At 38.6% G+C, this 26,698-nt stretch overlaps 1 protein-coding gene across 8 annotated transcripts; it reads right to left on the bottom strand.

Moving 5' to 3' along the window:
• Positions 1–246: 246 nt before the first annotated feature.
• otulinb (OTU deubiquitinase with linear linkage specificity b) lies at positions 247–26,580 on the bottom strand. Of its 8 annotated transcripts, none has more exons than XM_069191053.1 (11): positions 26,442–26,580; positions 24,070–24,374; positions 18,667–18,915; positions 16,483–16,701; positions 14,012–14,173; positions 11,547–11,629; positions 8,728–8,828; positions 7,867–8,010; positions 6,637–6,762; positions 2,975–3,244; positions 247–1,713 (listed from the first exon to the last, which is right to left on the bottom strand). In XM_069191053.1, exons 2-11 carry the CDS (start codon positions 24,261–24,263, stop codon positions 1,519–1,521), a joined length of 1,743 nt encoding a protein of 580 aa, XP_069047154.1. In that variant the 5' UTR covers positions 24,264–24,374; positions 26,442–26,580; the 3' UTR covers positions 247–1,518. The 8 variants fall into 8 exon arrangements, with proteins under 8 accessions (XP_069047154.1, XP_069047155.1, XP_069047152.1 ...); XM_069191054.1 differs by lacking the exon at positions 26,442–26,580 and adding an exon at positions 25,996–26,312 and having other exon boundaries at positions 11,589–11,629; positions 24,070–24,412; XM_069191051.1 differs by lacking the exon at positions 26,442–26,580 and adding an exon at positions 25,996–26,310 and having other exon boundaries at positions 24,070–24,412.
• Between the last annotated feature and the right edge of the window lie 118 nt (positions 26,581–26,698).

Below are 26,698 nucleotides of genomic sequence, written 5' to 3'. Positions count from 1 at the left end.
CAATTAAATTCCAGCCTGGGAGAACCAAATGAAATGAGGTTAACAAGGGAAGGGAAAGCACTCCTCTAAGGGGACTACTTAGCTCTAGATGAGAAAATCATATCCAGACCAGTTATACCTTGTCTGCTGTATAACCAAGTGCACACAAATAGCACCTGTCATGGTGTCATCATAGCACATGATCACTGAAAGCTTTTTCATTAATAAGTACAGTAATTGGTAATTGAAAAATATATGCATCAACAATTGTTGAGATCAACAATTTATTTAGAAGGAAAACAAAATACACTACATCCTACTGTTATTTGGGAAGCTTTGAACCATGACGGTACCGAGTGTAAAATACCTTCTGCTGGGGCTTCCCAGTCCTGGTCAATGTGATCCCAGTGCTAGCTTATTTTCACTCCAATTAAATAAACTAATAAATAAAACGAATTATCCGCCGTTTTTGAGATTTTAAGCAAGCTAAAAAAATAAAATGAATTTGCAACTGTCAGAAAGCAAAAAAGTTATTTCAAACTTTTCAGTTAAGTCAGCACTTAACTGGAGTTCGAGGGGTCTACTTATGAGAAATTGTGTACAGTCAGAAAAATGCAAGCCTGATTATTTGGGAAAGGGATCCCGTGACCTGGAACGTGGGGATGTGTCTATGAAGCTGGGATGGCTAGTTCACAGAGGGGTAGGTATTTCTGCTTTCCTTACTTCCCTGCCAAACAGAAAAAAACTACTGAAAGTCACCACCTCAACCCTTGGAGAAAACGTTCTAGGGTTGTGGATCTCATGAACTGGAGTTGGCAATCCCAGCTAGCCACTTTGACTGTGATTGTGGTCTCAGAGATATGAGCTTTCCTGATGCACAGCATCTGTAAAGCACCTATTCTTGATTTGTTTTCTGCTTGTCAAAAATTAGTGTTTTCCGTTTTGTCTTTGTCCGATTTGTTTTAAGAAGGGCAATGCTTTTAAAAGTCTGCAGTAAACATATTACAACCCATAGCATAAGGGAGCACGTGGACCCATGAGATTTAAAATGATTCTGGCTTCTGAAGAAATCCCTGAAAATTAATCTTCAAATACAAAAAATTACACTTTTTTAGCATCACAGAAAAAAACTTCTCATTATGGCGTAAAGCTGTAGTAATCAAGTACAAAGGAGTAATAGTTAAAAAAACAAATTCTGCTCTCTACCCTTAATTAGCTATTGTGTCTAAATTTACTCCAGTATCCATGAAACATTAGCTTTATAAATTAAACATTTAACTCTGTCAGATAAAAAAAAATATTCAAGTGCTGTTAGGTTATCTTCTTCAATAAGAAGAAATAAAATTGAGTCAACATTCGAATCCTCAAACATTTACCACGGGGCTCTAATAATTCCCTGAATTACACTTAGGCATGAGCCTCTCTGAATATCCATTATTCTGGACAGGCAGGACAATTCAATAAACATTCAGCCATCTTGGATTGCCCCAAACCTCTGCAGCTTCTGAAAGTATAAAGAGCCTCAGATATCCTTTTCTGCTATGGCATCGTTCTTCCCTGCTTCGACACAAGCACGTTGTAGTGTCGGTCATCCTCTGTGACCAGGAACACCCTTGGCCATTCTTCCTTGTGATCATCAGGGTAATAGGTCATAAACTCATCAGTCTCTGATTTGTACAGTCTGTACACCTGTATTGTCTGCTTCAGAGCATAACCAAGCAGGAACATCTCCACCTGAAAGACAAAACAGATTATTTCAGGGTCATTGTGCAATTCGATTTGAGTACCGTAGAATCATTTATCATTTCTACCATATTTAATCAATTGCAAGTTAATTAACATCCAGCAATGCAAACAGCATCTGAAATTAATAATAATAATAAAAACTAGTACACTAGTTTGCTCGTAAGGGTTAAACCAGTGCAGCAATGGGGCGAAAGCATCTAGCTGTCTTGTTGGTTAAGGTATAAAAACAAAACACCGTTAGCAGAGCAGGAAACATTTGCAACTATGATATAAAGTAACAAAGGCTAGAAAATACTCAGGTAAAAAAGTCAAAAAGATCAATTATCAATAAGGTCGGGAAAAATGGAAAAAAAAGGGTATCAGTTGAATCAGTTAGCACTCGTGGATCTTAATTCAGTGCACTGCATTCAATTAACTCAGGGATGCAGATGTCATTCTAATTAAAAATAAAGGCACTGTCTCAACAGCAAACAGCATAAAATCAGTAGTGAGTCCACCGTGGCACACAATACCTTCAAGTACTAGTCTGCATAATTTGTCATGAATTTCAATTCTGAATTGTTATAAAGCTGGGGTTCACAACACAGGCCCTAGAGAGCCCCAATCCAGATAGTCTTGTAAATGTAACTTCTAATTTATTAATTGCAAAACAGCTTGGACAATTTAATGTAAGCAATTAAACCTGCTTTTTTTTTTCTTCAGAGGTCATCTGGAGCAAAATCAGAATACCATTTAGCACTAAATAAATATAATTCCCTTAAGTGAACAGATTACTTGCTTCATTAATCAGTTACACAATTTACCTAATCTTTACCTAAAAAATTGTAGGGGTGTGACCTACAAGGCTGACTGGATTGCGGTTCTCTGGCACCAGGGCTGGAAACCCTTTTTTTTTATAAGAAGAACTGTAAATGGTACCACTCAAAAACTATGAAAATCTGCCACACTTCAGAAAACACAAAAGCTGCAGGTAACAGGGAAGTTGGGATAGTCCAAGAGGGTTGGTAGCTACTTATTCATAAAAGTTAAAAAAAATATATATACAGTATATAATATCAGAAAAGTCTTTACAAATTTAATAATGGCTCTTTGCACTGGGATACACTGACAACATAAGTATACATGCAGTGCACTGTATACACAAAACTGTTATACAATTCAGTCTTATTGGTGGAGTATGTCTGCTCTCCGTGACTGTGAAATCAAAGTGCCACAGGATAAAGGAGAAACCCCAAGGAGCCTGGCTGACCTGCTCCAGCCCACCGGTAAAGCCCACTTGATTCAGGTGGTTGGTGAGGAATGTGCAAGGGGAGCTGGAGGTGTCCCGCGCGAACAGCAGCCAGCAAAACACAGGCACGTCCCTCTCCTCCTCCATCAGGCCGTGCAGCTCAACGGCGGTGCTCAGCATCAGGAACTTGAGCGCCTCCATCAGGCGGTACTCCTCCTCCTCGTTCCGGAACACTCCGCTGCACGCGTCCCATCTCTCGGCCACGCCGCCAGCCTGCGCCACCACCTGCCACTGCCACACACAAGACATGCCGCTCCGTGACCCTGCTGGTACAGTAGGTCTGGAGACCTCGGAGGTCACTGCACACAGTGCTCCTCTGAAAATCACCCCCCCTTCAACTTCATAGGCAATGAGTTATAGATTTAAATATTCTTGTGGGAAAATAAAAGGATTCAAGAAGCAGACACTCTAGGAATTCGCACTGTAAATATAATTTTAGATTTCTTTCAATATAGGGAAAATAATAACTTAAGTAGAAGGTCTGGTTAGGACTGTAGCCTGTGTAGTAGAGTCTTAAGCTCATTTCATAATTCTCCCACTGTTCAGTCTACTTGTCATATTCACTTAACTCTGTTACTTCATTTTAAGAATTTTCAATTCTCACAAAGGACAAATAAGTGATTTAGCAGACAAAGTACAAACATCTCCAAGCAAAAGCTGTCAGATTAATTTTTTTCTCTAACTCCAGAGCAAATACAGCCTGCAAGCCTTTGACTGAGCTGGAGAAATTGATGGTTGGCTGGCATTTTGCACAAAGGAACTTGACCAATACTTTCCAGCCCTTATGAATGTGAGAGAGAACATGTTGATATTTAATCCAACTTAATAGGCTTAAGCTAAATAAAACATAAAAGCAGAAGTCTTTATGGATTAAAATCACTTGTTAAAACAAAACACACCCCTTCATTCTGGAACTCTCTGTCGAAAAGCTGGTTTAAATAAACAGGATTTGCTCCTAAAGAACAGGAGGAATGCCTTAAACAAGGAACGACAAAATAAAAAAGAAAAGACAAATCACAAACACAGTAACTGTGCAGCTGAGCTAAGCGTCTTCACATATTCAGACCAATGAAAACCTTCCTGATGGCAGGTTAAAGCCTCACATAAATTCCCATACAGGCTGACAAGGCCTTAACCATACAGCCTATATTTTGGTGAGTTTCTTTATGATAAACAGGTCAGGCACCTTATCTTTTAAAGAAAGATATTGTGATTACTACAACAGATAGGAAAGTATGCAAGAGAAAGATCTTCATTTTCAGCTAGCACTGTATCCCTTTTTAAGAAGATGAAGGCCAACACTTAATAACCCTCATAACACCGACCAGTACTCCTCTTGTACGTTTTTTGGAATTTCTTTCAGCAACGCAAACATTGCCGGTCTGTAGACACCATACCCTGTAATCTCCATAAACATCAGCAGGCAAAGACAGATGAAAAATCTCAGTATCTTCAGAGGATACTAGTACTGCCTATATGTGTCATAGTGTAAGAGTCTACGAATGTCTGGAATTCTGTAGGAGGGATACAGCTTCATTGTTCACACAGAGGGGTCCTGTTCGCTCCTTCATGTCTGCCTGAAGGAGATGGAAAATTCGGTCTCAGGTGCTCTTCCAGAATATAGCGTAATTACTTGATTGGAGTAAGATCTGGTGATTGAGAAGGCCATGACATACGGATTACATTGATATGAAGCAAATATAAGCACCCAAACCATGGCACGAACATTATGGAACCACCATAACCCTACACTGTTGGAAGCAAGCACTCAGGGCTGTAGATTTCTTTAGGTTGGCACCACATGTGCACCTTGCATCTGGCACCACCGGACTTGTTCATGTGCACTATCAGGTGCGATGGGTGTTCTTTGCAGTGGAAGCCGACTCTGCCATCCCAAACTGTGGAGTTGTCAGCACCCTATTTTAAAGGGGAACTATAGTCCCCATTTCTCAGACTGGTTATTACATCTCTGTAACAAAACAAAACCTCCTCGCAGAATCTGACAAATTCCAAATTAAACAAAACTTTGTGAAAGTACTTTATTGTCACCATGTTGTGGCACATTGCTGATCTCACCACAGGCGAGAGCGAGTGTTCGTGAGAATTCTGCTGTGAAGCGGCGGCCCTTCGTGTTCACTAGTTACTGTAATGACAAATGTAACGCGATGTACGAGCAGAAATGTTTCACCGCTGAAATGTTCCAATGTGATCTGCATGCAGAGTTAACAAGCAGTATTTGTTGGTGAAACCTTCTCAATATTTCAATTGGATTAAAAGAGATATATTCACAAACCTGCTTGTTTACAATGTAAGAAGGCACCTTCACCTCACCGGAAGTTTTGTTGCCTTATTCTTAATCACTGATGATGGCAATACGGCGCCGCACATACCTGGTAATTGTGTCTAGTTTGTGATGGAAATTGGTGGTTTTACACATTACTGCATCCATTTTACTTTTACTGTGGTTTGAAATGCACTCATCAATGTCGATTCTTTCTAACACCAAGATATAAAAATAGCATCGCAGTTCCCTTTTAATTAAACTGGCTGCTTGTGCCTCAGCTTGAAATTTGCAGTCAAATGGTCCAAAGTTGCTAGCCTGTTTTGCCTTGCCTTTTAAATTACTGCATGGATATCATAATCCTGGAGTATGTGCTTTAGCCCACTGTCTTCCTTTGCTGATAATGTCTTTGTCTGCTTGTTCCATGTTGACACTGTTGCCTCAGAGGTCCAGTTTCTGTGTTTCTAGGCAAGTCTCTTCTTCTTATCCTGCACTCTTAACAATGGTTTCTTTGCTGCAATTCCTCCTGGTAGGCCAGCTTCACGTAACCTCCTCTGAACAGTTGATGTTGAAACATCTGTACTTCTAGTTGCACTGAGCTCAGCTTATATTTCACAGGCCCTTAGTTGCCGGTTTCACAGACGTGTGACTCTAATGAACGTATTCTCTGATTCTGAGGACAGGTTTGGCCTGCCTGACCTTTTTCGGTCCTCATAAGTTCCAATTTCTTCATATCGTTTGATAGTCTTGGCCACAGCAGTTACTGACACTTGCAAAGTTCTTGCAATTTGTCTTAAAGGTTAACCTTCATTTCTTAAAGTAATTATAGACCTTCTTTTTTCCTTGCTTAACTGAGCACAGTTTTGCCTTGTTCATTCAGGAATTACAAACTTTTGCCCATACTCCCTATATTTATAGTAATCGTGGACCCTCACCTGTTTACCAATAATTGGTGACAAAAGGTAAATGAGGTAACATGCTAAAACTTTGTTTAGTGTACTAACACCATGTAATAGACATTTCTGACTTTTAACTAACCTGAGCTTCAGATTGAAATCCGCTTGCTTTGGGGTGTTCATTTAATTGAAAAAAGAAAAATTAACTTTTTTTAATGCAGCCCACTTAAGATTATAAGTACACATATCATGTAATTAAATATTAAGTGTTTATAGACACGTTTATACAGTTTAAAGCAAAAATCATCAGGAATGGTTTCAAGGAGGTGTACTCAAACTTTTGACTGGTACTGTACATTAATATATAACTATACAGCTGATATATAGTTTTACTAAATCAGACCCATGACCTACCATGATGTGATTATAAAACAAGGACTGTGTACCTTTTCCTTCAGCAGTTCCAGGTTCTGTGTCAGCAGCTCTGTCGCGCTTTTGGTTTCACTCCCACAGCCCTGGGGAAACCTCCACTGTGCAATCCACTCATGATCTGCAGCTAGCTTCACAGGCAACTGTAGCACACAGACAATCAGAAATCATTAGGAATACCATTTTTAAAAGTGAACCGGTCAGAGGTTTGGTCACCAAGGTGATAGAGCAAAGCAGTCGAATGGATTTTGAAAGGGGTGAAGGGGGAATACAAATGAGGCCTACAATCTTCATCATCTCCAACATCCCTCTTTGCTTGTGTATCACACATAAACACACAAGAAAGGAATGTGATTATCAGATATGGAATATGTAGGGGCCCGCAGCTCACTTACCGAAACAGTTCATTTTAAGCTTATTTTATAGTCATTAAAAAAATGTGAGCAAAGAAAAATCTTTAAATTGTACCAAATTATACAAAAACGCTTTGCTTTTCTACTACCTCGGTATAATCTAAAAACAGATTATTTGCAGGAGTGAGGAAACTTGATTAAGACTCATGTGAGAAAACGGCACAGTTTCAATCTTTTGTGTTTTCCCTTTCATGTGAACTGTCCCACTGCGTTGTTTCAGTTTCAATTTTCAACCATTACAGCAAGAACAGCCCATGAAAAGACTTCTGAACTCTGGCTGTTGGGATTTGTGCAAGGAAAGTAGATCAGCTCCACACAAGCCTGTCGGGGAACTGCTGTAAACACGCACTTGATTCCTTTCAATTGCAGCTGCAATCTTTAAAATTATCTCAGCACAGAAAAAACACAGCACAGACTGCTCATGGGGATTAAAAAAAAAACATTATGTAAAATGATGGGGAATTATATTTTAATCAACCTATTACACTCCATTATAGGCCTTGTGATCATTCAGTGTAAATTTGAAATAAAGCACAACTTGCCAGCAAGAAAAGTACATGAAACAGAAATGAAGAACCTTAGGAACAGAAGGAAATGTATTTAAAAACTTACAGAGGGGGAAAGTTAAAAGCCCTAAGAATGATACTGATCAGGGTGCTTTCCAGTATGAAAGGCCTAGGCCTGGTCAACAACCTCCAGACTGAAGAAAAAAGACTGAACAGTGATAGACCCTTTAAGAGCCAGCTGTCTGAGATCTTGCTTCAGTCACACACAAAACAACTCCTTGTCTTGGGCCATGCAAAAAATGAGAATGAGAATGAGAGACACTCGTACCTGTGTTGTGTCTTCTTTCTGAAGCCAGTCGGGGACCTCAGTGCTTTGAGACATTGCCTGAAAAAGAGTTGCTCGCAGTGCACAGTAATTATCTCCCCTCACTCGGCGTAGGCCACTGAAACATTTGGAGACCTCTTCATAACCCTGAAAGAGGAAATAGGGAGATGGAAAAAGAAAACTTCAACCTTGAAAGAGCATGAAGAGCCATCTTGCTCATCCTAGTAGGTCATAAAGAAAAGTAACAAGTAAATGTCTATTCCATGCTGAAAAGAGAAAGAAAGGAAACAACATTTCAGCTGTGGAGCCTTCTTCGGATGTGAGCAATCCTTTCTTCTCTTTTCAGCTTGGAATAAACCGTTCTTGTTTCTATGCAGCCTACCCATGCTGACGCAGCTACCTACATGAACTATATAGAAAAGTATCTGATCAAGCAATTTCTTGAAGAGTCAGTATGTCCTTATGCACTGTATGGCTTGGTAGTTTGCACTGCACACCAACACTGGCAAGAACAAATTACAAAATTGTTGAATACTGTAATAAACCTCACTACCTAAAAACTGACAGAACATACTGTAACTAACTAAACTGTTTCTTAAAATTCACATGGCATTTCACTGACACTATGCTATCTCTTAAGTTTGGATTTTTGTTACTAAAACAAATAACTTTTGTTGGGTTCACTTAATTGTATCTCTACTTTAAGAAAAAAAACAAAAAGTACCAACCTTATCTGAATCAAAAAGATTGTGGTTTTTCATTCCCTATGTATTTTTTTTATTTGTGCCAAAAAGTAGGATTGGGAGATTTGGGAGAAATGTGATTTATTTTAATGTTAGAAAACCTAATGAAAGACCAACCAACCTTCTTAATCAGAGCACTTTTCGCTGTGTTTCCCTTCCACTCTTTCTCACTGTATGTTAATATATCCACCTCTGGGGCAACACTACACTTGTCTTGAGGAACTGAGTGCATATATTGGGAGAAAAAAAAAGTTACATAAAGGCAAGGATAAAACAGAAAAAAACCCAAAACAAAATACAACAATCAGACTTTAAGCCTAACTGTGGTTAATTCATCAGCAAACCAATTCCATAGTTATTAAGTCACTTGACAGGGATCACAGTTTATATAACATATCATTACCTTCTGATCAGGATGCCACTAGTCATCAACGTCAGCTGTTTGGCCAATATGCTATTCATCCTGCTGTCTGATATCTCTACCGCTTAGGGCTGCCAACTTTGCAGATTTCTTGCTACTGTCTTAACAACAGAAAATCTCAAGTTTTAAAAGATACAGTTTCTGGTGAGGAGGATGGGGTAGTCACAACACAACGGAATAGGATGATGCTGGTTCATAGCATCTGTGCTCCGTTTTTGCTTTCCATCATCCAGATGAAGGTCTTAAAACTGGACCTTTTTCACAGACTATTGAATAAACTTGCAGTTGGCAACCCAGCATCTACTGAACAGCCAATCCCATTTAAAATACTCCCCCCCAAACAAATCCATTACAGAATAGTAATTCTAATAATCGGCAGACATCTCAAGTTCTTAGAATACGATTTCTGATTTGTTGTATGGCTGAGATCTACTTTAATATTAATAAATGTTACTGTAAAGATCACAGAGCCTGAAAATTAGACTTTTCAGTCTAATTGGTTAGATTGAGTGGTTCCCCATTCCTCTCTAATTCTGCAAGCCCGTGATGGCTGAGTCAGTACACGGGACATGACCTTTGAGACGTGCTTTCAGGGTATGGGCCCTGCACTGTGAGTTGAAGGGGGCATGCAGTAATCACACAGCACCTAGAGCACGGAAAGCGAGTCGAGAGACCCCCCAGCGGGGTGATTCTGCTTGGACAAATGAGGGTCGGCTGCTTCTCTTGTAACTGACCCCAGAGGGGAGATAAGCAAGTGAGGGCTTCCCTCAGTGCGAGTTTTCAATCTCTAGTTTTCAGTTCGTGGTTATTCATCTTCTTGTCCGATACCCAGTTTCTGCAAGAAATCCTAGTTCTAGTATTGTGATTTTATCACATCACACTGTAACGGCACATAACTCTCATTATGACTGTTCATTTTATTTACAGAATTAAATCAAAACATTTCTATCTTACAATACAACGGACTTCTGTAGTGTCTCCATGTGTTTGCTCAGAAGAAAATGGTTCAGTCTTACAGGGAAAGTTTGTCAGAACTACTCATCATCACAAATTAAACTACAGAATACAATTTCAGATTTAGTTAACACTGATATTAAAACAAGTGTTCATACTGATCAGGAGGTAAGTATTTTATAGAAACTGAGGTTTATATAAGCCTTGAAATGGAAATCTAATAAGTAAATTGATTCTTAAAATGTAAAGAGCCTTAGGAAAATATATAACAAAAATGTAACTGCTGTGCTATATGTAGATTGTCAGAAGACAGTTTGTCAAGGCAGGACGTACTGTCTAGATTACCAAATTAGCCGAATGCAATTACTGAGTTTTGCAAAAATATGTACTGGCGCTTCCTTTTTGTCCTAAGGAAAGGGGAAGTATTAGAAAGGGAGTGCTGTATTTTTCCACTGCGTTACAACATCTTTATAAAAAGCCTGTGCTGCCTTTAGCAAGCTGAGTCTCTGACGCACTCTGCAGAGTGAGAGCAGAGCTCCCAATATTGCAATATTGAAATAAAGACCTTACTCAGGTGAGAACTCTCTCTCATGGCTTCCTTGATAGGTATATTTCCATGACTGCCTTTTACAGGATATTCAGTAACACGGGGATTAATGTGCTGTCAAATAAGACTTTGCTTATGCTGTGAAAGTCTACTGGCTCTGCATAATGTCACTGAAATTAGCCCTACAGCTCAAAAACAATGAAAGCAGTCAAAACCAGAGAAGCATGTTGAGATCTTTGTTCACTTTCTGTCACTGTAAGTGCTTTGTACTGTATGTCAAAAAGCAGTGCTTAAAACTGGAGAAATGTCATTGTTAGATGCCTGTCTGGGAACCTGGTACTGCATGGATACGTGGTGCAGGCACGTTAAAGCAGCTCACTTTTACAGAAAAAGACCAGAACACCCTTACTCTTCAACTCACACCATGACAGAGATTTCAATAGTCATACTGCAATGCATATACTAAAAGGCTATGATTTCTATTATATCCTTTTATATTCCTGAATAAACACAAGAAGTCATACTACAAATATATGCTTTTTGCAAATTCAATGACTGAAATTAATTCACTAAACTTTTTGTGTCAGACAATTAAACTAAGAAAATAAACGACAACAATGATGGAAATGAGGAAATATAAACCAGCAGTGTGGAGAAGGAGTCTGGGTTCGGAACTGTAAGGCTGTGGATTCCAGTCAGCTCAACTGGGGATTTCTACTCACACAGCGCAAGTCTAATGTCCATTTGTATAAATGGGTGCAAATATAAGCCACTTTGGATCAAAGAGCCAGCCAAATAAATCATTAAAATAGTTGATCCAAAGAAATTTTCTTAGTGTATAAATTATACAACACAATTTTTTTTATATTAGTATGCAGGAAGTAAAACACAAATAAAAACACAAAATAAATGGGTGCAAACAAATATTCCAAACACAACAGCCAAATATGTGTCTGGCAAATTAGGCAAGCTCAGGAAAAACAACAGATATGAATGCAATGACATGCACCTACAGTACCTGCTAGCTCTGCCTTAGACTGGGCTGTTTTCTCAAACTTACTCTCTTCTATCTCCTCTTCGGCACGATACAGATCAAGCTCTCTGGGAAGAAAATCAAAAGGAAAGGAAAACTTACAAGAGGAAAGGAAGCTGTACTTCATAATTTCTCACCACTATCTACAGCAGTCTTTGTACACCCAGTGCTGTTCAGCCCAGCAATCACCCGAAGACAGATGTGAGTGGAAGAAATGCAAGTCTCTGGAGTAGACCAGTCCTACCGTTACTACTGTTCACGTCTTCAAACAACATGGCAATGGACAGGCATAGCTCACTGATCTTTTGTTCTGTACTGCGTTTCAATTTTGTCGTTTTCGGACAACTTCAATTTCATTCCCTATTAACAGTCAGTGATCTTTAAAATGAGCTTCAACTATTGTCAGTTATTCCATACTATATATATATATACTATGCACCTAGCACCTTACCAGTACTTCTCAATTTACGACTTAAATTCTTGTATTTTTGGTTTAACGTGCCTCAGAATTATATACTTATTCTTAATTTAGAACAAATTAGTTCTCGGTTTAACATGCCTTGGTGCGGGTCTTGACGTGTTCCTGACAATGTATGCTGTGTGAACCCAGTTACGAGCCAGGAGAAATCAAGTGACACACAGAGAGCCAGGTCTTTTCCTCAGCGTTCTTCCAGCCACTGTTCATCTCCCATCACCCTAGACTTGCTAAATAAACCACCTGCAAGTCTTTATCATCTTAGTCTGTACCTTACGTTTATTTTTGATCAAATCATAGATGCAATCAATAAAACCATAAAACATAATAAGCTACTATGTGGACAAAAAAAGTTAAAAATAAAATGCAATGCAAAGAATTTGTCAATTTGTACAGTATGCACTCTTTGTAAATTTTGGAAATTTGTTTTTAATTTACACTTCTTTAGTGTTAATTCCTAACTTCTTCAGGAATGCAACTGCAGTGTTAATCGAGAACTACATGTATATTAAGATTACATTAATATAGTTCCTCCCCATCCTAAAAAAGTAATGCAAGAAAGCTTTAAACTAACATGAAATGATCTCACTTATACACTAAGAAGAGCATGAATATATAATTCATTTAAACATTCAGTAAGCTCCCCCTTATTGCAAATCAATACTGTACACACACTGCAATGCCGGGAGAAACAGGTAAATTCCCCTGAGAAAAGAATTATACAAAAAAACTCTGATAAGCAATAAACAAATATTACATCTTAGATGGAAAGGCTTAACCGTGACAGGAATCTTTAGTGAACTTGTCCTCGCAGAATGTGGAGAATGTTTGCACAAACACAACAAAATAAGTATAGCATTATAAAGGGCATAAAACACACACATACACAAAGAATAACAAATGTTTCAGAGTGACAAGCTCTGAAAAGAAATCCCAATAGAATTCCAAACACAATAACAATGTGAGACTAGACAGGACTAATGGCAGTTTTACAGACTTGCTGAAGAAATTAAACATCTATATAGCCTGTCAAACTGAGCTTATAATTTAGCTTTACATACAGTTGTATTTGGTCAGTCTTCAGTTTATTTTAAAGCAAGTAAACTAATGAATTCTAAAATACAACTGAATGACAACCTTAAGTATTATATACCTTTACGGCTGAACTAATAGGTACATGACATCTATAGCTCATCTAACAGACATCTACGTTGATACACGTTCAATGCTTACCATCATATGACCTGAAGGTGCTTATATCTTTTAACACTTGGTAACAGAACATTTATCCTACCCTTTCAAGTGTTGTCCTTGCAAAACTCAAACAATGAAGCACTACCAACCCATTCACTTAAAATCTATTTAAATTTCTATGCGGCTTCTCATTTAATATGACAAGCTTAATTTGAAAAAATATTAAAAGTGCTTTTAGAAATGATGTGAGGAGATAGGAACAGAGACACGAGATTAGGTTATCCTTCTGGAGGCCTTTAAGTAGACTAGTACATTAGCACACTTCATCTGCAAAATTGTGGGTCATTGAAAGTGATGCTTCTCAAGGGAGATGGAGTCTGAATATACTGAGATGTGTGCTTTGTTTGCATTTTCTGTGTTTTTTAAAGGTCCTTAAGGCTTATTATTAAGAAAGTCAGCCATCATCTCTTTAGCTCCTTGCTATGATGGACAGATTGTGATACAGCCTATGATCTGTAAAGAGGGAGAGACAAATAAAAAAACCCAAAAACAACTTTTAACATCTACAGATCCTTTACACACAGTTATCTACAACTGCTTCCATGTGATCACCCTCAACAAAACAAAAAATGCTGTGTGCCAAACCATCAGTATACTATTCGATTTGTGAGCACATCTGCAGTTTATCATCTCTAGGTAACAACTATCTTCGGAAAATGTTTCACTAAACATGGAACTAAAGTGTCAAATTTAGTTTCGAAGAGCAGGAGTAGAAACATACCCATCCTCATCCTGCGATGGGCTACAGGCTCCTGATTTTTTCACCTCCGGAGAACTCTCTTCTTTCTCATCTTCTCCAGCGTCCCCCGAAACCTCCTGTCCAATCTCCTCCAGAGATGTGACTTCACTTATCGGTACACCAGCCTTCTCCTCTTCAAAGGTCCTGGTCAAAGGGATAGGACAAGGAACACAGCTGCAATCAAACGGACTGACAGCATTCCAGCGTTATAAACAGACTTATAAACTTCCAAACATCCTCAGCTGTTGTCCTGAAAAATGTGGAAATTAAGAAACTCCCCAACCATTTTAAGCAACCCTTGCGCATAAGCTGAGAAACATTCAAAATGCAAAAAATGAGCACAGAATTTTATCTATTCATCCATTTTCTAAATGCTTCATCCAGTTCAGGGTCGCAGGGGAGCCGGAGCCTATCCTGGCAAACAAAGGGCACAAGACAGGAGACACCCTGGACGGGGAAGACAATCCATCACTGGACTCACACAGACAGGCACACACTCACACCTAGGACCAATTTTCCCAGAAGCCAATTAACGTTTGGACTGTGGGAGGAAAGCAGAGCACTTGGAGGAAACCCAAGTGTGTGAGAACATGCAGACTCCACACAGATGGTGCTCCAGGTCCAGAACTGAACCCAGGGCCCCACACAGCACTGCGAGGGATTCATGCGAACCACTGCACCACCATGCCGCCCCACTGGAAATACTTGTTGCGTCTATTTCTTCTCAGTCTATCACTTTACAACAGTAACACAGACACAGAGTGAGAGGAGGCTGGAAGAGTGCAAATGGAAGTAGATCCTCAGCTCACTCTGCGCCAGAAAGCCCAGGGATTTTTCTGGTGGTTGTGTGTTAACCATGAGGCCAGTATCAGTTCTCCATCACAATGCCTACGCTTTACACTTCAAGCTTCAAAATGGCAAGACAATAGTCCTTTCTTAGAGGACAGGGAAGCCAGTCCATCACTGGGCACACACAGACAGACACACACTGACAACTAGGACCATTTGCCCAGAAGCCAATTAACCTACTGTACCAGCATGTCTTTGGACTGTGGGAGGAAAGTGGAAGACTTGGAGGAAAACCATACAGTACATACAGGGTGAGACCATACAAACTCCACACAGATGGCACTCCAGGTCCCGGTCCAGGTCCAGAAGGAACATGTCTCTCCAGATAGAGACACGTGAAAAAATGTATCCAGAAGGAACTTGTCTCTTAGTGGTCTGATTTGGAATTGTGGCGTATGGCCTACATGCAGCAAATTAAATGGATTTTAACAGCCAGCTCCTCTCAAGGAGTTTAGTAATTTCACATTGATTATATACACACAAATCCTTTTGGGATAATCTTAGAAGTTTAACCAGAATATATATTTTAAAAGTATTTCATATTTAAAACTTTCAGAAGATGAAAACAAGATAACATTTACTTGCTACCTTTAACTCAATTCTTTTTGGAAACACCACAAAACAGCACCTAATTGTGTATAACAGGTTTTAAGGACCTTGTGGTAGCACAACCGGCACCGATTAAGCTCATTTTGAAGAAAATAGCTCTGTTTTATTTCACTCATTACAGAGCTAGTTTCTCATCTGCCAATAGCAAAAACAACAAACTGAACAGACCTCCTTACTTTAGTTAAATCAAGGTCATGTCTGTCTATTTTGCCAACATTTCGGATAAGCCTCTTTTTAATGGTTAAAGATTAACTGATTCTACAGTCAGATCTTCTCCACAAAATAAACAGTTTCCAGCTGTTTTGTGGTCTTGAATAAAGGTCTATCTGGACAAAATGAATTGCTCTATATTAAAAGGGCATGCTGTCTGACCCCTTTAAGGCAGGTTAATCCTAGTTTCAGTGTTACATCATATAGTGGCAAAAGTATGGATCTGAAAACTTTTTTCAACCAGGATTACAGACTGTAAAACTGCATCCCCAGCAGCTCTGTTCTGAGTTTTAATGTATTTTTACACCACAGTTCCACCCTACCCTGTGAGCACACGCTTTTTGCTGCATTTGCATTTCTTTCCAACAGCATTTGCATTGAAAACACAGCTGGCTGCAGATACGATTGCAATCTGATGCTGTTGTTCGTGATTATGTTTCAAAGGAGATTTCACTGTTTGAGCTTGAAATAACTAAGTGAAAGCTGTCCTAAAAAACCCCTTCGTTTAGTTTTCACCTTCAATACCAATACTGAGTCGCACCACATTTAAAGAGGATTAAAAAACAGGCAAAATAGATCAATCAATATTAATTCAATGCATTCACTACATATACAAATGGCTTAAAACGGCAATAAAAATGTATTACATAAGCTGCTGAAATGCTTCTATACCCATCACTAGTTTTTCTCTCTAATCCTAATAAGTAAAAACCTCCCGTTACTAAAACTCAAATCGGTGGTGTTTTGGCACCCTCTAGTGGAAACACAGGGGCTGCGAAACTTACTTTTCACTTCTCACAGGTTCCTCCTCAAGCTTGACCCTTTTCACTTCACTGTTACACGAGGGGACGCAGCTCTCGAGATCCGTGTTCGTGGGATCTGTTCCGAGACCCGTTTCACCTGGAGCTGCGGCACCATTGATGATATTTCCCATTTCATCTTCTTTGCTATCCTGCATTGTCCCCTTTAGTTCCTCAGCCTCTGTAGCTTCCTCAGCGGCTGTCCTGAAAAATGCGGAAATTAACAGACTCAAGCTCCCCAAACATTTTAAGCGCCCCCTTGCACATAAGCTGAGAAACATTCAAAATGCAAAAAAAAAATGAGCACGGGAAACATTTTATCCACCCATCCATTTCCGAATTGCCTCACCCAGTTCAGGGTCGCAGGGGAGCCGGAGCCTATCCTGGCAAACAAAGGGCACAAGACAGGAGACACCCTGGATGGGGAAGACAATCCATCACTGGACTCACACAGACAGGCACACACTCACACCGAGGACCAATTTTCCCAGAAGCCAATTAACGTTTGGACTGTGGGAGGAAAGCAGAGCACTTGGAGGAAACCCAAGTGTGTGAGAACATGCAGACTCCACACAGATGGCGCTCCAGGTCCAGAACTGAACCCAGGGCCCCACACAGCACTGCGAGGTATTCATGCAAACCACTGCACCACCATGCCGCCCCACTGGAAATACTTGTTGCGTCTATTTCTTCTCAGTCTATCACTTTACAACAGTAACACAGACACAGAGTGAGAGGAGGCTGGAAGAGTGCAAATGGAAGTAGATCCTCAGCTCACTCTGTGCCAGAAAGCCCAGGGATTTTCCTGGTGGTTGTGTTAACCATGAGGCCAGTATCAGTTCTCCATCAGAATGCCTGCGCTTTACACTTCAAGCTTCAAGATGGCAAGACAATAGTCCTTTCTTAGAGACTGTATGTATCTGTTAATTTCTTCTGTGCTTGTGAACAGGATGTTGCAAAAGTGATTTGGGCTGACTGATCATTTCAACATTTATGAGAGGTACACTATAAAGTTATATCAAATTCTAAGTTGAAATCATAATTAAGATCACACACAGAATGTATGAAAAATATAGTATGAGCAGTAATTAATATTTTTATAAAGCATCATCTAATTATTATGAGGGCATAGACACAAGAGATCAGTTGCAATGCAGAACAATTCAATTACAGTCCTGTGCAGCGTCATCATCCATCCAGTTTCCTCTGCTTTTTAGATGTTGAGTTATTGAAAACACAACTGATGTTATGACATATTTTATAAAGACATCCCAGGGCTGTACTGTGATTGAAACCAAGGCTTCTAATCAAATTCTGAAAAAGATTTGGCTTCTATCATAAAAAACATGAATTTACTATACTGCTGCCTCAGTAGCAAATTATGCCAAGCCTAATCATCTGGCCTTGAGCAGCAATATTTTTTTCAAGTTCTGAATCTTGAAGCTTTTAATCACATTGGCGAGTTTGGTCATGGGTTACTATTAATGCTGGAGATTCGAGCAATTCTCTTTAGAATCACTGGCAAACAAGTCACTTAAAATTATTGTTTGCTCCTGACAGTATTACTATGAAATCTGGTTTTAAAATGTCAAATGTACAGCGACATCCGGACACTATACAATTTCAGCCTTGTGGGCTTTTGAACCAATAACTATCAAGAGTTTGATTTAAGACCTTTCAAAAGAAATATCACAAACTTTAATTATCTGCAAATTATTATGGGTTTGTGTGCCTTATTTAACATACTGTGTTCTTTTTTTCCTCTTTTGACAATACTTCTCTAAACTTTCAAATCATGTAGTTTTTATTTTAATTTGGAAGCTACAACCCTCTTACAATCTTATTACAACACTTTTTACAATATGTAAAGGCCAACTGTTAACCAACTTGCACAAGCTACTTGTGCCCAATAGCGCCTAGTAGGCTGAGTTAGCATCGTTAGCATGGACCGATGAAACTGAAAACTGATCTGCCTGCTGCTGCATCACAAATCAAGAATGCTCTCGACAACCCAAACTTGCCAAACCCAACCACTGTCTGAGAGCTGTCTCTCGGGGGATCACAGTCTTTGCCCATAATGCAGATTCTGAAGAGCTCTGGAATGCAACCAACTTCTTGAGATTCCCATAGGCGGTAAAGCAAAAAGAAAGTTTCCTTCCATGGCCGTACCCATTGTGATTTACTGCCATGAGTTCATGGCCTTGCTGAGCTTCAGCGGCACTTTCCACTGGGGCTACGACTTCCTCGTCCTCATGGGTGAACTCGGTTTTCTCTGGGAGGTCCTCCTGCAGTTCTTCTACGTGGTGTTCACAGTGCACATCCTGTCCAGCACCACCATCTAATGTCTCAGCTACTGGCACAGCATCGTCTGCTTTCTTGCTGTGTGAAGATAATGATTGGGAAAAGTCCTGTTCAGCACTTGGAAACCAAAACACAACGCATAACCCAATGACTATCAAATCAAAAAAAAAAAATGAATATTAAATAGATTAATTCTTATTTGATTATTAATAATTACATGGATAATATGATCAGATTTAAAGATATAAGATATTTAATTTTTTAAGATAGAAAAAACAATTATATTTAAATAATAGACAACATTTAGGGTTTTACAGCTCTTTTTCTAAGAAGGAAACACTGATAATAAAGTAGTAAAAAAACATGACAACTGCACTTACAGATACGAAAAACATCTAAATAGCATCTTAGATATGAACATATAAAGTGTATGAAATTATCATCTTTATTGAGCCACCACTAAAAATTTCAAATGAAAAGCAAACACAGAAAACGTATTTTAAAAAGGTGCAGCCTGTGTATAGAAACGTTTATAAAAAATAAGATCACCAAGCACAAAACATAGCAGAAACAAACACAGGCCAGTAGCTGCCTGACCTTCCACTGATGCAGAAGGCTGACCTTTCCATGCTGTTGGAAAACTAGACAATTCGCTTGTATTTAGAGGCACTCAATATAATGTGGCTGGTCTAAAACTAAAAACACACAAACTAAATTTGAGACCTGAACAGCTCTGTCTGAAAAAGTGTTCAACCCTTAAGTTTAAGGCTAAGATGTTCTTTCAAGTAATAAAACATTTGAATATCAAACAATTTGAAAGATGCTTCAAATTTGGAACTTCAGAGGTAATTCTTAGCTGCAAAGGAAGTCAGAACAGACAGGTGTACAAATCAAATTCTCCCTCTGGTTGATCTGCTGGCCTGGCTGCCACACCAAGCTGTATATGAAGCATACACGACAGAGCACGACCAGAGATATGTCAACTACTGTATGTACTACAATTGCACTCGTGATAAACAATAGCACAAGTATTTATATCTTATATAACTACGACTACATACACACCCACATTAGTGATTTCCTGTGATCTCCCTCCATTGCAGTTCTGCTGCCCAAACAATTCGCCACTGATAGAGTGAACTTGTGCCTTTCAGTTCCATCATATTTGCAAGCATGAGGCCTACAGTACATGCTCCTCCTTACATTTGTTACATTTACACAATAGGTCAGCGGATTTGTTTTGAGCCCTATATGTCCTCTGGGGACTAGAAAGTCCAATCAGTAGAAAACGTCTATGAACTCTAAATCTGGGGAAGGACTCCAAAGTCAAGTCAAAAGACAATAGACTGCAGACCCGAGGCAGACACCTGTGTGCCACAAAAAGAAACAGAATCAGAGTAAACTTCAAGGTACACACCAGGTAAAGCTTTCTTTTTAGTGAATAAAAACATATAGTTGTTTTTATAAGTATAACTACACAGAAATTAAATTCCATTTAGTTTTTTTTTCCATTGAACTAAACAGTTTGTAAGTTTTCATTGTGTTCAAGGGGGTTTCCTCCCACAGTCCCAAGATATACTGGTAGGTTAACTGGCTTCTGGGAAAATGGTCGTGGTGTGTGTGTGTGTCTGCCCTGTTATTGACTGGTGTCCAGACCACAATGTATCCTGCCTTAGGCCAACTGCTTGACAGAACAGATTCCTGCTACCCTCGCAAACCTGATTTGGATAAAGCATTAGAAAATGGATAGATGAATAATATGTGCATACCTTTTATTAAAAAAAATCATTTGAACACCTCATTATATCAGAATGTTCATTATGGGTATATGCTAATATAGCCTACAGTAGGTGCTGAGAGACCTTCTGAGGGATAAACGAATTGAAAGCTCAAATAATCGGAGTCACAGAGACGGAGGCAGGTAAACACGCTCAGGAGCGGAATTTATTGTCGCGGTGTTAGAACTGATTTTGACAGAGCTACTTATACACACTCAGTATGTGTGAAAAGTTATTTTGCGTGTAATAAAGCCGCCCAGTCTTGTGTCACCTGTGAGACTTTACGGAAAGTCCATAATAATTATATATAAAAAAAAGATTTCAAATCCGTCATACAAAAACGTGATTGACGCTGAGCTTGTGCTTTTACCTGGAGTACCATGTTAATGCAAACAACTGTTTGCATTTTAACTACACCAAAGTAAAGTATTTGTTCAGTTTCACAAAAACAGGCTTATTTCTACGTGAAAACTTATAGATCGCTTTGGAGATTTGTAATGGCCAAGTTCGGAAGGGAACTGCAGCTATTTAACAACATCTTAATGTTCTGATTAACATGACCTACATAGCGGTTCACAGTTTCGATTGTAATAAAACAAAGGGCCATATTTAAACTTTCCAAGTTTTCAAATGAGCGATAAAATTGTACTAACTTCGATGCAAACTTAAAACGCAGCTGCCAAAACGCCAGTAAAAATTAAATCCTTAAGAAAGCGCTAAGAGGGCAGATAGACCGCATGCCAACTCAAGAGACACTTACCATGTCTGTAAAATCAGGCCCATATTGAAACTGTGCACGGTGCCAATTCACCAAGTCAAAAAAGAAACAGAAACTTCGTTCACACATTTAAAAGGCACTTAGAACATTTTGAATTCTAAACAAGTTGGACGAAATACAGCCTACATAGAGACAATCTAGCGCACTCCCACCACATCTGCAGGGTAACTCAAGTTTAACTTTGGAATGAAAATATTTTTTAAAAAGCACGGAACTTTTTTTTTATTGCAAAGTAGTCATTCCCTTAGCAGCATCTTTCAAGATGTCTATTAAGGCGCACATACCGTATGTTGAAATGTGTGTTTGCCTCGGAAAGTACAGTATTTAATCCATCTTTGAAATGTGAACAAAATAATTTCCGGGGATTTTCATAACACACTAACCTCTTGTCATGCTGTCCGCTTAGGTTTCTGGACATCGTAGTTAAGCTTAGCCCACAGGAACTACAGTTCCTCATACATAGGTACATTTTCTAATAAATTCCCCTGGAAACCAAGGAAGATGAAAATATGGTTCCGCAATATTCAAAGCAAGCTTGGGCTTTGATCATCTTGATCGTTAAAATTAAAAAATGCATGCTGTGAACCCACGCTGTACAGAAACTTCAATACCCAGATTTTTCTGTTCTTGTTGTTTGCAATACTGATACTGTTCTATGTATATACTGACGAAAATGCTGAGTGTACAGTGTAATAGGGGGGTCCATGGTGAGTGGACATGAGAAGGTAGTTGGGGCACATTGCTCTTTGGGTGTGTCTGTTCTTTTCCTTATGGTGTGCCCTGCCATCTGACAGAGCAGTGAGCTAACACTAGCCATTTTAATAAATGTGCCAATTCTACATTAGAGAAACAATTCTGTCTCCTCACTTGTTTCAGCCCACCTGGACACTTTTAAGTGTAACCAAACTAACTGGTATCCCTGGCCCTTCTGATGAAAGAAGCAGAATCCTGAGCAAGATGGGATGTCTGAACCCATATTTAAAGATGCTCAAAGTATATAGAACATTTTTCAGGTTACCAAAATCACTTCATAAAAAGCCTGAGCTTAACAATTTCACACTGTAATACCTCTTGTTGTGAAAAGAGGAAGTCTGTTTTAAACCTGGAAACATAACAGAAGGTACAGAAGACTTCACTCAAGTTAGATTATTCTTTAGGCATTGGAATTAATACCCATGCACTCACAAAAGACACTATGGGATTTCCAATGCCCAAAGCATAGACAGTACTTCACCTAAAATACAGAGCTATGCTGGCATATATTTTGGTCTGTAACTTCTTTTCCAAAGAAAAAATACCACTCTTGACAACATAAATAGTTCTACTTTCAATATACAATATAATATATAAGCAATAACTTGTTTTTTTTTTGTCAGAAGACTTCTATCTAGGAAGGCAATTGACAAGGGAAAACCTTGCTTAGTCAAACTGGGAAAGACTGCAGTGTCTGAATGAGCTTTGGTTTAATTTACATGGCTAGGGCCCTATTTTAGAAACAGAATGGGAAGCGTGAGATCAATTTTTTACTGGTCGTATAAACACTTTAAAAATAAGAGACATCCCACACAACAGCTTTATTTGCTGTTATGAGTAAAGAGTACACTTTTTTTTATCAAAGCTAATTATTTTACTTTGTCTCCTATTGCAAACCTAGAATTTTTTTTATTTATCTATTACTATAAAGAAGCCTGGTACCTACAATACTGGACTGTTTTTTTTAATGGTTGACTACAATCTTAATAATTGCATTCCTGTGTAAAGTATATCTCCAGGTTATGAATGTTGGGTATTTATTTAACATATCACATAGCATGAACAAATGAACATACAGTGCATGAACCTACATTAGTGAAAGGTAAATTTCACTGTGACCACCCTGTACTCTCTAACCCCTTCCGCCTGCCCCTCTCCATCTGAATATCTTAAATTCAAGCTGCACCTTTTATGTAGTGGATCTGATATGAGTGTCAGTAAAGAATTGACAATAGAGTATTGATATCAATTGCATTCAAGTCTTAATATGTTTTATGTAATAGATTTAGGTTTCTACCTGAATGCTTACAATCTTTATTTCCCAGACAGACAGGCTGGGAAACAAAATCAAAATCACATGAATTCTATTTGGAACCTCATGTTCTCAATCAATAAACCCGATTAATGTGGTTATCATTTAAAAGGCATTGAAGCCTGGTGCATCTAAGATTGTATTAGAAACTGCAGGGGAAAAGTATACACACCATTGTTTTACAACTAATTATATTTGACAAAATCAACTAGCTAGCTTTTCAATAATGGTATTGTGTTACAAAGCAACAATTCCTAATTAAATAGTAAAGAATTTCAATAATTAATAATTAATTGGTAATCAAATAAAATACATTATTACTTCAAAATATGCAAATACTGAAAATGCAGACGATGAACAAAACAAATATTCTGTATACAATTGTATATAAATATAATTTTCAATATATATATTGATGTATATATGTTAGAGAAAGTGATATACAGTATGTACTGTATATACAGTGTATATATATTATAAAGAATATAAAGAATATTATACCTTTACTTTATACAGTTAAAAAATATACAATGCATTTTTCAACAATGAAGTATGAGACTACCTTTCCTCCAAATAAAATATGTAAGTGTAGCATATGACATGCCATTGGAACACACACCTCCTGCTTGGTGTGAAGGAAAAACACATACCATTTTGTCTCTGAATTGTTTGAGCCAGTTTCCTCTTTCTCTTCACAGTGGACTGGACAGTCTCTGTAGTTCCTGTCATCCTTATACGGAGTCTCTACTAGAACTCCCTTACTTGAGGAACCTCTTGTCTGTTCTTGAAGCAACCCTTTGCTCTCATCCACACTGCAAGACCCGGCCTGACAGCAGTTCCCCATTTTCTGAAAGAGCTTTTATTTGTCCCTTGTAGTTCCTCTTCATTTAATGGTGTTTAAAACATCAGCAGGAAAAGTAGCACGGACATCACCTCACACCAAGCTCTTCTCGTTCTGAGTAAAGACAGATCATGGCCTGGTTAGGAAAGAGTCTGTAAAATGAAAGAAAAATACCAGAAATAACAGAGGGGAATGCCTACAAGGAGAGGAGTGGGTAGCAGTGAGTGCAAGAGAATCCATGCAACTTTCTAAATTAGCCACCCTCTTCTACCCCCATGTTAATGTTAACAGTAAAATTATGACCCACTTGCAAGATCAATTCACTGATTCTGGGAAATGTATCTATGCTTAGACACAGACTTTAGTAGCGACAGGGCTGCTTCTCCAAAGGTGAAAAAAAATTGGGCAATCCCTCCTTTAAAGTTCTCTTTCTGAGTTTCTCAATAAAAGTAATAAACAACTATTACAAAAATAATGTTGGAAAACCTAGTTATGGGAAATTAGGTCAGTTTATTGCAACACACAATGAAAATAGTACTATTCTTTAATTTGTTCTTAAACACTGCAGCTATCTTCATTATGAAATAAGTTTATGTGTTTGCGTTTGGACATGTTACCTTATTTAAGTGGGTATAAAAATAAAAATAATAAATCACAGCTGTAATTTAGAATATTGCATTTAACTTCGGTGACCTCCCCTAAATATGTGCAACAATGACAAATTAGGTTTAATAGTAGGATTGTAGAATACCAAGAACAGAAGTATCTTTAAAACAGTTTACAGAACTCACAGTGTGAGCTCCCATCATAACGTTATAGTAATTTAGTCCAGTGGAAATACTGGAAAACAAGGGCTTTAGGAAGCTTTGTCCTGCTCGTTTGCTTCCTTACAGAAATGTATGTATTACATGTGAAAGCTATTTACAACATAGGATAAGACACCTTGTATTTGTATGTTTCCCCTGTATTATACCAAACTGTCTCACAGACATGTATGACAAATACAACCAACAACAAAACGTTTACACACGAGAGTTTCTTGGTGTTAAATTGTTAGCAAGCGTGCCGATCAAAATCAGACACATGTTCGAACACCGGTAGGTTATTATCTAATATTGTTTACATATTATATTTAAAATGTTGACATGCGTGGCTACCGATTTCAGATACCATTAAATTCCCGCAACACGACACACATCAATAACCCTTAAACGTGTTCTAAATCAATATTATACTTTTACTGTATGATTTGCTGATAAAAAAGTTATAATCTCACGTGCGTCATGGCATTTGTCAAGGATTTCTTTCTGTGCTTTGTAACACCCTACAGTACGTTACAGGTTATTTTAATAAATCCCTTGCACCGCACTGTGCTTACTGTAACTTAAAAGTGAGCACGGTCTGTGCTGAAAATCGGGCCTTTCTGGCACTGCCCACTTCAAAACATAATTTCTTTAAGCTCATGTTTAGGATCCAATTACAGTAATAAGTCCTTAAGAAATTTCTTCAATAGGAGCAGTAATATAATCAGATTTTAAGCGTCGCCTATGCTGTTCACAAAAGCAAAATATAATCAAATTGATACGCCTTTTTTAGACATTACTTCACACTATGACTGGATTTCTTCAAAGACCTGTCTTTTTTACACTTCTAAGTAGACTTTCAGCTTAACATAATTATTCTTAAAAAACGATTACGACAGCAGATTGCACTGGTAAAAAGTGTCCTGAAATACCTGAAATGAACTGTTTCTTTATGAGTGCTGTTCGTCCTGAAGCGGATCACCAGGAAGTACATCAGCATTTAGATATCTAGTTTCACTTCTGTTATTACCCGCTTTAATTTCAGGCTATTTAACTGTGGTCCCAGACCGTGATGAGCTAACCACATGTCCAAAAACAAGTTACCCTTTCATTCGTAACTTATAATGTGTATTATAATATCTTTTTGAGCAGTTCGCAAAACAACTCTCAATGTAGTGAATTAATTAGTATTTGATTTTTATAACCCTATTTTGAACAGACATGGAGGAGCTATCCCCTATTCTCGGAATGTCGCTCAAATGTCATAGGCGATACTACTTGACTCACGTAACCCGGAGGGTGTGCATTCTCGCGTGGACCAAACAAAATCTCTTCTTTCAGCTGTTCGTGATACGTCTTAGTCCTAAACTCCCAATACCTGATGAGTTTAAGTATAACTGTCCTCTATTCTGGCATCTGCTATGATTTGTTTCCCATTACAAAGTGGTCGTCAGTGAACGCAGCAGATCCGTGAAGTTGGCCCCCCTCTACAGCGAAGCTGAACGCAGCAGCCAGGCAGATAAGGAACACAGATGCGCTACACAATATTCGTAATGCACACGGAGCTGTTGATCAAGCTGTTGCTTTTATGCTAACAGTATGACGTACTCCTCTTGCCCCGCACTGAAGGGCAGA

The sequence above is a fragment of the Lepisosteus oculatus genome, chromosome 6, assembly GCF_040954835.1.
Source record: "Lepisosteus oculatus isolate fLepOcu1 chromosome 6, fLepOcu1.hap2, whole genome shotgun sequence".
Lineage (NCBI taxonomy): Eukaryota > Metazoa > Chordata > Actinopteri > Semionotiformes > Lepisosteidae > Lepisosteus > Lepisosteus oculatus.
This window is presented reverse-complemented; position numbering and strand designations above follow the sequence as displayed.

Excerpts from the sequence above, each read along its gene's own strand:
- otulinb (XM_069191053.1), bottom strand. The coding sequence starts at position 24,263 with ATGGGGAACTGCTGTCAGGCCGGGTCTTGCAGTGTGGATGAGAGCAAA. Across the intron at positions 16,702-18,666 it reads ATGGCAGTAAATCACAATGG|GACAGCCGCTGAGGAAGCTA; the intron begins GTACGGCCATGG and ends CGCATTTTTCAG. Across the intron at positions 3,245-6,636 it reads TGGAACTGCTGAAGGAAAAG|TGGCAGGTGGTGGCGCAGGC; the intron begins GTACACAGTCCT and ends TGTGTGTGGCAG.